Source organism: Odocoileus virginianus, chromosome X (genome assembly GCF_023699985.2).
Source record: "Odocoileus virginianus isolate 20LAN1187 ecotype Illinois chromosome X, Ovbor_1.2, whole genome shotgun sequence".
Classification (NCBI taxonomy): Eukaryota; Metazoa; Chordata; class Mammalia; order Artiodactyla; family Cervidae; genus Odocoileus; species Odocoileus virginianus.
The window spans coordinates 27,757,251-27,771,091 of record NC_069708.1 but is presented as its reverse complement, the minus strand read 5'-3'; the positions used below and the strand labels follow the sequence as shown (position 1 = coordinate 27,771,091).

Genomic DNA, 13,841 nt, shown 5'->3' with positions numbered 1-13,841 from the left:
ATGTATGTATTTAGCCTTCATTTTGAAAAATACTTTTACTATATATAGGGTTCTTAATTGATAGTTTTTTAATAAGGCATCCCTGCCGTTGCCCTCATTGTTTGTGATGAAGAGTCAGCTGTTAATCTGACTTTCTACATTTATCATTCCCTTTTACATGATGAAACATTTTTCTCTTATTGTTTTCAGTATTTTCTCTTTGAATAATTTGACCATAATGTGTCTGAGTATGAGTTTCTTTGTGTTATCCTACATGGAGCTGGTTAAGCTTCTTAATGTGTGAAAAGCAGTGAAGTGAAAGTCACTCAGTCGTTTCTGACTGTTTGTGACCTAATGGACTATACAGTCCATGAAATTCTCTAGGTCAGAATACTGGAGTGGGTAGCCTTTCCCTTCTCAGGGGATCTTCCCAACCCAGGGATCAAACCCAGGCCTCCCACATTGCAGGTGGATTCTTTACCAACTGAGCCACAAGGGAAGCCCAAGAACACTGGAGTGGGTAGCCTGTCCCTTCTCCAGCAGATCTTCCTGACCCACAGATCAAACCGGGGTCTTCTGCATTGTAGGCAGGTTCTTTAGTGAGTAGATTATTATTTTTTTCATCAAATTTGGGACATTTTCAACCATTATTTCTTTGAATGTGTTTCCTATCCCTTTCTCTTGCTTACCTCCTTTTGGTACTCTGTGTTTATGTTGGTGTGCTTAATGATCTCCCACATTTCTCTGAGGCATTGTTCTTTTTTTCTTATCTATGTTTTATTGTTTAGATTTGTATAATCACTATCAATCTATCTTCACGTTTGTTTATTCTCTTTTTGCCTGCTTAGATCTACTTTGAGCTTTTTCTAGTGAATTACTTATTTCAGTTATTGTACTTTTCAACTTGAGAATATCTACTTTTTAAAATTATTTTGATCATTTAATTGATATATTCTTATTCTCTATTTGATGAATCACTGTTACCATACCTTCCTTTAATTATTTAAACATGGTTTCCTAAAGTTTTTTGAACATATTTCCAATAGCTTCTTTGAAGTATTTTTCAAATAAGTGTAATATCTAGGACTTCTCAAAGGCAGTTTCTACTGCTTTCTCCTTTTCCTCTGTATGAGTCACTGTTTTATTATATGTCATATATTTTGTTGAAAACTAGACATTTTTGATAATATATTGTGGCAAGTTTGGATACCTATCCCCCTCTTTTCTGGAAGTTAATGTTCTTTTATTGTTTGTTTGGTCATCTATTTGTTTGTTTATCTGACTGGACTAATTCTGTAAGATCTGTTTTTCTTATAGTATATGACCTGTAATTCCCTGCTGAGAGTTTTTTCTCCTGTTTTTGTCTTTTCATGGCTCTCTGGGGTTCACCCCTGCATTTGGAAACATAAGCCCCATGTTGGTCAAAGGTTGTTTTAAGCCTACTTAGCCAGTTTGATTTTCACCCTTTCCTTTTGATTATGTGTTTGGCTTAAAGACTGTCTTCACAGTTCAGTGAATTCATTATTTTGCCCTGTGTTCAGCCAGGGGCTTGTAGCGAATATGTTTTCTCTCTGGTCATGCCTAAGTGAGTAGTCTTGGGCATGTGCACAATCTCCAACACTACCCGCCACCCCCCACCCCCCAGAAATGAATGTGATTTCATTTTTTTAAGACGGAATTTTTTTAGAACAGTTTTAAGTTTACAGCAACATTGAGAGGAAGGTACAGAGATTTTCCACATACCTCCTTCCCTACCACATGCATAGCCTCCTCCTTAATCAAGCATGGCTAAGATCTCCATTGTTTTTGACTATACCCTTAGGCAGGAGTCTCTTCTTGCTTGGTTTTCAAGTCATTTCCCTTAGGCAGAAATGCTGAGCTCTTCCTCTTTATTGCCTACTTCTTCCCTTGGGCAGAAACTGTGCCGCAGTTGGTGGCAGGAGTGTGGCAGCTCCTCCTGCAGAAGACGTTGTGGAGATGGTAGCCCCTAATCTTCTTAGTATGCCCTCCTGTCCTGGAGGCTCTGCCCCAAGAGCCAGCCTGGGTGAAGGTGTTAACACCGTCAGCTGTTAACACCTGGGGCAGAGACTTTAGCCTAAGAGTGAGAACTGAGTTGGGGAAAGGAAGACCCAGTCCTTTCATTGTGCCTGCCCATGATAGAACTTCTGCATCACAGATCTGGGGAAGGTAAGAGAGGCTAGCAGCCTGAGTCTAGGACTTGGAGGAAGAGGGAATTCCAACTTATTTTTTGTTTTAAATTGGAGTATAGTTGACTTTGACCATTATATCAGTTTCAGGTGTATAACATAGTGGTTTGATATTTTTGTACCTTACAAAATGATCACCACAAATTTAGTTGCCTGTATTCCCTATACTGTACATTATATCTCCATGACTTATTTATTTTAAAACTGGAAGCTTGTGCCTCTTGATTTCTGTCACCTATTTCACTCATCTCCGCACCCCACTGCCTAATTCCTTTCTTGACAGCACTCATCATGGAGGTGGTATGGATAGGAGCAGATCATGGCTCAAATGCCAGAGACTCTGTCTTTACTGAAATTCTGTTGGTTTTGTTTAATAAATGTTTTTCAATTGCTGTATGCCCTTAGGACACTTTCCAGAGACCTTAAATGGTTGTTTTAATGATTTTTCCAGGCAGATAGTTGTTTCACTGGGGAGAGGGTCCAAGAACTCCTTCATACCACAGTTGCAGAAGTTCTATTTTCATTGATTATTTAAAAAACTAGAAGTAGAAGGTTTAATGTACCAACGGAGACCTCTATGAGACAGGTTTTTCAGTGAGGCTGTTAAAATATAGGCCAGCTTTATACCCTCGTTAGCAAGCTGAAAATTCAGTTTGGTAGTTCTGGGTCTTTCAGAGTTTTTTAAAAGAAATTTTTCAAAACAATGGCTTCAATTTAGCACAGTTCACCAAAATTTTATTGACTTTCTTCCTTGGAATACCAATTTTATGGTGAATGATCTTTGTTTTGCTTTTAGGTGTTTTGAAAACCTGAGACTCATATTCATATATTATTTCTGGTTATCAGAATGTCCCACAGATAATATAGTATGGAAATTAAAGCAGATAACTGAAAGCCAAATTTCTTTACTCCCCAACCCCTTGCTATCATTTTCAGTATTAATCTAGGAAATACTAGAAATCACTTAACTGCTAAACTGGTTCATTCAGCTGCAAAATGGAACTAATATTGTGCGTCACAAGGGTGTTGTGAAACATAATAAATATTGCTTAAGCATTTGTTTTCATGAAAACGCTTGTATTTATTATAAAATTTTATTTCTTATACTTTAAAATGTGCTCATAGAGAATAGCATTGAAACATGTATATTATCAATTGTGAAACAGATCGCCAGTCCAAGTTGGATGCATGAGACAAGTGCTCAGGGCTGGTGCACTAGGATGACCCAGAAGGATGGGATGGGGAGGGAGGTGGGAGGGGGGTTCAGGATGGGGAACACATGTAAATCCATGGCTGATTCATATCAATGTATGGCAAAAACCATTACAATATTGTAAAGTAGTTAGCCTCCAACTAATATAAATAACTGTAAAAAAATAAAATGTACTCATAAAGTAAGGGCTTGTACACACATGTAAAACACTTTTATGTAGTATATATAGCCAAATGGAGAAGAGCAACACTGTAATTATGGTGTTGATTTATTGAATATAGATCCCGAGGAAATTGTGGTTTTCTAAAGTTAGAAAATACTGCTTTATACAATTTATTTTTATGTATTAATTGGCTAATAATCTGTTGTAGTGCAAAATAGAAAAGTTGCAATTAAGTATAATTATCACATGTGTTCTTTGTAATATGTAATCTAGAAAAAAAGTATAATTTGAAATAAATGTGCATATATATATGCTTTTTTCCTTTTTAAACTACAGCCAAAGCTATGATATTGGGAAGATGGACAGGAATTCTGTTGAGCCAGAAATGCTGGTAAGGATCATGTTAAATATTGTAGAAATAGGTTGAAGAAATACAGTTTATGTTATTTTAATAAATTTATAATAATCTATCCCTCTATTTAAGTTGATAAGCTTATAGAATCTACCATCCAGGTAGATTCTTATACTCATGAGTTAATACACGTAAAGTGCTTATGACACTGTTTGTCTATATACGTTTTAGCTTTTATTTACATGCTCAAAAGTTTTAGGTTCCTGTAACCACTCAGATAGTACATGCCTCGTATGGAAGTTTAATTTTACCATTTAATCAAATAAAATGTGATTATGTACTAAATCTGATATAAAGCTAATTTAAATACATGCCATAACAGAATGGAATTTTTTTTAATATCCATCTCTGCTTCTTACCATTATTACAGTATATCAATCAAAGTGTAACTGAATACTTATATACATCCAGGATATGGTAGATATGGAATAAAAGAGAAGCATAAAACATTGCCTCTACCCTTAAGAAGCTTATGTTTAAAAGATGAAACTAATATAAGTGAATACAATGGAATATTATTCAGCCATGAAAAGGAAAGAATTTCCGACACATGCTACAACATAGATGAACCTTGAGGACATTATGCTAAGTGAAGTAAGCCATTCACAAAAAGACATACTGTATGATTCCATTTAAATGAGGTTTCTTAGATTGTCAGATTCATAGAGACAGAAAATAGAATGGTAGTTGCAGAGGTTTGGAGAGAGGAAAACATGGTGAACTATTGTTTAATGAGTATAGAGTTTCAATTTTGTGAGATTAAGAGTTCTGGAGATGTATGATGGTGATGGTTGCACAACAGTGTGAATATACTTAACATTAGTGAACCATGCACTTAAAAATGGTTAAAATGATCAATTTTCTGTTATGTGTATTTTGCAAAAATTAAAAATAATAAGAATATATTTTGATACAGTATCAGATATTAGAATTTTATATAGCAATGAGAATAGATTACAATAATTGTAACTATGTGGATGTCCTCACATATAATGTTGAACAGAGCAAAATACAAGGTAGTATGTACTGTATATTTACATAAATATGAATGCCAAAAGCAGGTAAACCTAATACATGGTGTTAAAAGTCAGATAATTGGTTATCCTTGTTTTGAATAGTGTCTGAAAAGAGGTATGAGATGAGACTAGTGTTCTGTTTCTTGATTTCTGTGTTGTTAATATATGTTTGTTCACCTTGAGAAAATTCTGAGTTGTACCATTGAGATTTTTGAACTTTTTCTGTATAGATTTTTTACTTCAATTAAAATGTCAAAAGAAGATTTAAAAAAAAAGAGTACAAGTGAAACAATATGAGAAAAATAAGTGACAGACTGTGTGGTACTAAGCTGAAGTATGCAGAAGGGTATACAGAATATGGGAATATTAGTGTTGACTAGAATATTTGAAGAAGTCTTCTGATGACTTCCCTGGTGGCTCAGTGGTAAAGAATCTACCTGCCAGTGCAGGAGAAATGGGTTCTATCCCTAGTCCAAGAAGATCCCACATGCCATGGAGCAACTAAGCCTGTGCACCACAATTATTGAGCCTGTGCTCTAGATCCCGGGAACCACAACTACTGAGCCCTCGAGCCACAACTACTGAAGCCCTTGAACCCTAAAGCTTGTGTTCCACCGCAAGAGAAGACACCACAATTAGAAGCCTGCATACCACAACTAAAAAGTAGCCGCTGCTTGCCCCAATCAAAGAAAAGCCCGTGCAGCACTGAAGACCCAGCATAACCAAAAAACAAAAGAATACAAAAAAGGAAACCTTCTGGCAGGAGACAGACTTGAAAAGCATATGGAGTTCATGTAGTTAAAAGGGAGGGCAAAGGGGATTCTAGGCAAAGGATCTAGTTGAGAAGACATCTGAAGGAGGAAATGAAGATGGAAGATAGGATTTAAGTGTGACTGATACCTAATATTCATATTGTGAGGTATGGAGAAGTAATATTATGAAATAGTTTTTCTTTCATGCTAGCAATACCTTATTGAGGTATAACTTATATATACATACATATATACATACATATATGTATACACACACACACACACATATATATATATATATATGATAAAGTTATGACCAACCTAGACAGCATATTGAAAAGCAGAGACATTACTTTCTCAACATAGGTCTGTCTAGTCAAGGCTATGGTTTTTCCAGTGGTCATGTATAGATGTGAGAGTTGGACTATAAAGAAAACTGAGCGCCGAAGAATTGATGCTTTTGAACTGTGGTGTTGGAGAAGACTCTTGAGAGTCCTGTGGACTGCAAGGATATCCAACCAGTCCATTCTAAAGGAGATCAGTCCTTGGGTGTTCATTGGTGGGACTAATGTTGAAGCTGAAACTCCAATACTTTGACCACCTGATGTGAAGAGCTGACTCATTTGAGAAGACCCTGATGCTGGGAAAGATTGAGGGCCGGAGGAGAAGGGGACAACAGAGGATGAGATGGTTAGATGGTATCACCGACTCAATGGACATGGGTTTGGGTGGACTCTGGGAGTTGGTGATGGACAGGAAGACCTGGCATGCTGCAGTTCATGGGGTCACAAAGAGTCAGACACGACTGAGCTACTGAACTGAACTGTACAAATATTAAGAGTATACAGCATGATGAATTTCAGTGTATCTATATAGTCTTGTAACTACCACACAGATGAAGATATAGACATTTCCATCACCCTCAAAAGTTACCTTGGCCCCTTTCCAGTTAATAGCTATTCCTACCCTCCTGATAAAACCAGTATTCTGTTTTGCATATAGGGTTATCATTACCATCTTTCTAAATTCCATATATATGTGTTAGTATACTGTAATAGACTTTTGGACTCTATTGGGAGAAGGCGAGGGTGGGATGTTTCAAGAGAATAGCATCGAAACATGTATGTTATCTAGGGTTAAAGAGATCACCAGCCCAGGTTGGATGCATGAGACAAATGCTCGGGCCTGGTGCACTGGGAAGACCCAGAGGGAGTGGGTGGAGGAGGAGGTTGGAGGGGGGATCGGGATGGGGAATACATGTAAATCCATGGCTAATTCAAGTCAATGTATGACAAAAACCACTACAATATTGTAAAGTAATTAGCCTCCAACTAATAAAAAGAAATGAAAAAAAAAACCAGTATTCTGATATTTATTGCTGTAGGTTAGTTTTGGCTTTTCTTGAACTTTGTATAAATGAATCATACAGTATGTACTGTTTTATTTCTGGCTTCTTTTGCTTAACATAATAGTTTTGAGATTCATCCATTTTGTGTTATCTTTCTGATTGTTTGACCCTTTTACTATTACAGAGTAACTACAGTCTTTTTCAGAGATGCCATAATTAATCCATCAAAGTCCTCTGCAGGAGTTTATAAGTTGAGAGTTGTTCCACGATAATACTAATGATATTAAGTACATTATATCCATCTTAGTTTTTGAATTAAAAAACTCAAAGGTGTGACACCCTAAATGTCCTTTCTCAAAGATTCACAGAGCCATAATGTGTTTAACATTTTTTTTTTAAGTTAGAAGACCACCTTTGCCTGGTCCTACTTTCCTCACTATACTTAAAGGTAGAATATTCATGGAAATAGGCCTCCTTCTTTCAAAATGTGAATCTGTAGTTAAATAAGTCTGTGCTGGCTAGAATTACTCTCCTTATCAATGTAGACCTGGCTGGAGACACTGACTTAATTAAGAAATACTTTATTAATTTTAAAACTTGGTTGTGTTGGAGAAATCGTCTCTGTAGGAAAGAGTATCTGTTCCTACTGAAATGGTCCAGTTGGTTAATTTGAACTAGACTATAAAGACTTTGAGAGAAGAATTATGTCTTTCTATTTATTGGTTTTGATGGATACCTAATATAATGCTACCAAAATAGTAGATGGTAAGATGATTACATTCAATATTGCTGGGCTTTAATTTCCTTATTTTTAAAGTGGGAATGATAAAGTACTGTAGCACTAGAAAACTGTTAAGAAAATAATTATATTAACAGAATTATATGAAATTTAAATAAACTATTACTATAAAATGCTCAGATGGTGTTTGGTGTTGGTAATGTAATGATGAGACATATCATAAGACTATGTCATTGCTTAAGGAAATGGTATTTCATAATTATGACTGAGGTTTGAGAAATGCCTGTCACTGTGTAAGTCATAGTCAGCTGTTGTATTGCAATTTAACCCTCAACTGTGTGTGTGTGTGTTTTCTATTTTCAATTATAGGCTAAAGTTCTGCGGTTACTAGCCACTGTTTATTTGGATTGGGACAGCAGTGAATATTATGATAAGGCTCTCAACATTATAAACATAGCAAACAAGGTATAAAAAGCTTTTACTTTGAATATTATCTTAATGCAACTGTGAAAGCATTGATTCACATTTTGAAATCCAGTTTAGACATTTGCTCCAGTATTCCTTTTTTTTTCAAATAACATATTGTGACAGTTTCTTCTTCAGTGCAGAAAGGAAGAATAAAATATACTTCTATGTCAACAGGTATTTTTGAAAAAATTTTCTTTTGTACAATCAGAAAGTGTTTTCTACTGTGAGTGAATTTTAGGATAAAAAAGAAATGATGATAAAATAGGCAGATAATGGGATTTAGTGTAAAAAACAACGTAAATGTTTCACATTAGCTCATATTCATACATCGGAGAAGGCAATGGCAACCCATTCCAGTACTCTTGCCAGGAAAATCCCATGGATGGAGGAGCCTGGTAGGCTGCAGTCCATGGGGTTGCAAAGAGTCGGACACAACTGAGCGACTTCACTTTCACTTTTCACTTTCATGCATTGGAGAAGGAAATGGCAACCCACTCCAGTGTTCTTGCCTGGAGAATCCCAGGGGTGGCGGAGCTTGGTCGACTGCCGTCTATGGGGTTGCACAGAGTCGGACACGACTGAAGTGACTTAGCAGCAGCAGCAGCAGCATACTCATACATACAAACACACACACACACACACATATACACATACATACACTTGTACATACTTTATACTCCTAAACAAGGAACACTGATAGACTGAAGGCTGTTTAAAAAGAGATTCAATTAGGATTAATGTGTCTTATTCTGTAAGGCAATTAAATATACTAATACATTTTTAAATGTTTTTTTTTTTCAACAAGATGGGATTCATGAAAGGAATAGTTTAATCAGGATATTAAATTGAGAGACCATTTATTTGAACTATATTTTCTTGAAATTTATGTCACATGGATGGGGTTATTTGATGCTGATAAACTTCTTTTATATTAAATTTTTAAATTTAAAAGTATTAATATACATGAACATTTTCAAAAGTTGCATCCTGTTTTGTTTTGCATTTGCTGAGATGCAAGTCTAAATAAAAAACAGAATCACAAGACAATTGAGGTGGTTGCGCACTAGCTACATGGCTTCTTCTCAGCATGTGTTTTTGTTTGCTAGATGTAGAAGTTGCAGTTTTTATAACAATAATTGTTCATCTGCCTTAGTCCTGACATTTCACATTTAATAGCCTAATTATTGATCATGGACATCAATAAACTGGGTGTGTTGGGATTTCAGTGGCAGTATACATGTAAAAGAGTTTTATTTGTAAAAGATTTCAAACCTAGAGAAAGACTGAAAGAATAATAGTGTGAAGAATTCTTCCCTATATGCTTTACCCAGCATCACCTGTTACTAACATTTTGTGCATTCTATTTCTCTATATTCAGTTCAGTTTAGTCGCTCAGTTGAGTCCGACTCTTTGCGACCCCATGAACTGCAGCACACTAAGCTTCCCTGTCCATCACCAACTCCCGGAGCATGTTCAAACTCCTGTCCATTGAGTTGGTGATGCCATCCAACCATCTCATCTTGTTGTTGTCCGCTTCTCCTCCTGCCTTCAATCTTTCCCAGCATCAGGGTCTTTTCAAATGAGTCAGCACTTCACATCAGGTGGCCAAAGTTTTGGAGTTTCAGCTTTAGCATCAGTCCTTCCAGTGAATATTCAGGGCTGATTTCCTTTAGGATGGACTGGTTGGATCTCCTTGCAGTCCAAGGGACTCTCAAGAGTCTTCTCCAACACCACTGTTCAAAAGCATCAGTTGTTTGGTGCTCAGCTTTCTTTATGGTCCACCTCTCACATCCATACATGACTAATGGAAAAAACATCACTTTCAACAGATGGACTTTGTTGGCAAAGTAATGTCTCTGATTTTAATATGCTGTCTAGGTTGGTCATAACTTTTCTTCGAAGGAACATGCGTCTTTTAATTTCATGGCTGCAGTCACCATCTGCAGTGATTTTGGAGCCCAAGAAAATGAAGTCTGTCACGGTTTCCATTATTTCCCCATCTGTTGCCATGAAGTGATGGGACCAGATGCCACAATCTTCATTTCTTGAATGTTGAGTTTTAAGCCAACTTTTTCACTCTCTTCTTTCACTTTCATAAAGAGGCTCTTTATTTCCTCTTCACTTTCTGCTATAAGGGGGGTATCATCTGCATATCTGAGGTTATTTGATATTTCTCCCAGCAATTTTGATTCCAGCTTCTGCTTCATCCAGCCCAGTGTTTCTTATGATGTACTTTGCATATAAGTTACATAAGCAGGGTGGCAATATCCAGCCCTGACGTACTCCTTTCCCTATTTGGAGCCAGTCTGTTGTTCCATGTCCAGTTCTAACTTTGCTTCTTGACCTGCATACAGATTTCTCAAGAGGCAGATCAGGTGATCTGGTATTCCCATCTCTTTCAGGATTTTCCACAGTTTATTGTGATCCACACAGACAAAGGCTTTGGCATAGTCAATAAAGCAGAAATAGATATTTTTCTGGAACTCTCTTGCTTTTCCGATGATCCAACCTATGTTGGCAATTTGATCTCTGGTTCCTCTGCCTTTTCTAAAACCAGCTTGAACATCTGGAAGTTCTCGGTTCATGTATTGTTGAAGCCTGGCTTGGAAAATTTTGAGCATTACACTGCTAGCTTGTGAGATGAGTGCAGTTCTGTGGTAGTTTGAGCATTCTTTGGCATTGCCTTTCTTTGAGTTTAGATTGAAAACTGACCTTTTCCAGTCCTGTGGCCACTGTCAAGTTTTCCAAGTTGGCTGGTATATTGGGTGCCACAGTTTACAGCATCATCTTTTAGGATTTGAAGTAGCTCAGCTGGAATTCCATCACCTCCTCTAGCTTTGTTCGTAGTGATGGTTCCTAAGGCCCACCTGACTTCACATTCCAGGATGTCTGGCTCTAGGTGAGTGATCACACCATCCTGGTTAGCTTGATCTTTAAGATCTTTTCTGTACAGTTCTGTGTATTCTTGCCACCTCTTCTTACTGTCTTCTGCTTCTGTTAGGTCCATACCATTTCTGTCCTTTATTGTGCCCATCTTTGCATGAAATGTTCCCTTGGTATCTGTGATTTTCTTGAAGAGATCTCTAGTCTTTCCCATTCTATTGTTTCCCTCTATTTCTTTTCACTGATCTCTGAGGAAGCCTTTCTTATCTCTCCTTGCTATTTTTTGGAACTGTACATTCAGATGGGTATATCTTTTCCTTTTCTCTTTTACCTTTTGCTTCTCTTCTTTTCTCAGCTATTTTTAAGGCCTCCTAAGACAACCATTTTTGGGGGGATAGTCTTGATCACTGCCTCCTGTACAACATCATGAACCTCTGTCCATAGTTCTTCAGCCACTCTGTCTATCAAATATAATCCCTTTAATCTATTTGTCACTTCCAGTGTACAATCGTAAGGGATTTGATTTATGTTGTACCTGAATGGTCATATCTGAATATATAACTCTATTATTGGGAAAATATAATTCATGCATTCATATTATTGAGGGTAATATATTGATATATATGAACTTTATATATATATATAAAACATATATATATAATAATATATATTGTATGCACTCATATATATATGAACTGCTTTGTTCTGTTTCCAGGTTGTTTTGACATTCCTTGCACTTTCATATGAATTTGGGAATCAGCTTATCAGTTTCTACAAAGATGCCAGCTGGGAATTTGATTGCATTGAATCTATAGATCAATTGGGAGATTACTGCTATCTAAACAATTATAAGTTTTCCAATCCAGGAACATGAGATGTGTTTTTATTTATTTAGGTCTTCTTTAATTTCTTTCAACAGTGTTTTATAAGTTTCAGTGTAGAAGTCTTGCCCTTATTTTTAAAATTCATTCCTATGTATTTTATTCTTTTTTATTGCTATTATAAATGGAATTATTTTCTTACCTTCACTTTTGGATTGTTCATTGCTCGTATATAAAACTGGAGAAGGATATGGCAGCCCACTCCAGCATTCTTGCCTGGAGAATCCCAGGGATGGCAGAGCCTGGTGGGCTGCTGTCTATGGGGTCGCAGAGAGTTGGACACGACTGAAGCGACTTAGCAGCAGCAGCAGTATATAAACATGTTTTGAGCTCAAGACATATTGGAATATGCCCATTAGGAAAGATGGTAATGTTAGAAATTATAATGCATTCTTAGTTTATTCTTGTATTGATATCATCATTATTTAAATGGTTGTAATACCTGTGGTTGCTTTCCCTAACTTTCCATTTCTCAGGCATCTCATGTATGCACTTACAGAGCATGAAACTAATGAGTAAAGTGTCCACGTAGAGGTTGATTAATGTTGTAATAAGAAAAATTCTGTTTTGTGAGCCTAGACTGCACTTTTTTTTTTTCACGACACTTTATTATTTCAGTAAAAGCAGTATCCAAAGTGTAAATGTTAACTTCTTTTACATTTTCTGGTACAAAAACTTATTTTATGCAATTTGAACAGATTAAAAAATAGTTGGGGCAGGGGGAAGTTGAATATTACTGTTTCCATTCATTGCTGCTTATAAGATAAAGCCAGGGTTTCAAAACCTGTATTACTTTGATGCTGCTGCTGCTGCTGCTACTGCTGCTAAGTCGCTTCAGTCGTATCCAACTCTGTACGACCCCATAGATGGCAGCCCACTAGGCTCCTCTTTCCCAGGCAAGAATACTGGAGTGGGTTGCCATTTCCTTCTCCAATGCATGAAAGTGAAAAGTGAAAGTGAAATCGCTTGATCATGCCTGACTCTTAGCAACCCAATGGACTGCAGCCTACAGGCTCCTCCGTCCATGGGATTTTCCAGGCAAGAGTACTGGAGTGGGTTGCCATTGCCTTCTTCTAGACTACACTTTTAATCATAGACAGCTGTTTCAAAATGTACACTGTCAGGCAGAAGTAGAACCAGGTTCAAGTAGCAAGGACTTGGAAAAACCATTCTGAGTATATTGTTATTAATAGTAAATGTGATAGGCATATCCTATAGGAAAGACAGTATGTTTATTTCATTCAACCATTATTTGCAAAGGAATTTGGTTGTTATTAAGATCTCAAAAAAAAGTGGATCTAAATGATGTTTAGGGTTTTGCTTACCAAGATAAGAATATGATCTTATATTCTCACAGTTTAAATATTGACCTTGCCATTAAATGCTTGCCACTCAATAGAAGTGTTTATATGTTCTTTTCCATTAAGATTGAATAAAATATCAGAAAATAGCCTCATGGATAGACTGAATATTATGATTTGACCTTTTATAATTTTGATTTCCTTTGATCATGAGTCATCTTGGTGTGGTTTAGTGAAATAGGCAATTACTTGAAAATTGTCTTTTACATTCTACAGTTAATATCATTGTTATTTCTTTGTTTAAAATAGGAACAGTTACATCCAGTTGGGCTTTTATTAAAGGTGAAAATCCTCTTGATGGGTAAAATAACTAATGAAGAACTTTTTCGAGGTAAGTAACATCTCTGTGTGTGAAAAGTACAGAGTTTTGAAATATTAATGACAATTTGTTGACTGTAAGATATTTTATATTATACTAG

General features: G+C 36.4%; 1 protein-coding gene across 2 annotated transcripts in view; it reads left to right on the top strand.

The window, feature by feature from the left end:
- Positions 1 to 13,841, top strand: part of TEX11 (testis expressed 11) — a 256,192-nt gene that overhangs the window by 100,783 nt on the left and 141,568 nt on the right. For both annotated transcript variants that reach the window (XM_020882990.2, XM_020882995.2), the window contains exons 10-12: positions 3,899 to 3,953; positions 8,199 to 8,294; positions 13,672 to 13,753. In XM_020882990.2, coding sequence (XP_020738649.1) covers positions 3,899 to 3,953; positions 8,199 to 8,294; positions 13,672 to 13,753 — 233 coding nt within the window. The remainder of the gene's footprint in view (positions 1 to 3,898; positions 3,954 to 8,198; positions 8,295 to 13,671; positions 13,754 to 13,841) is intronic.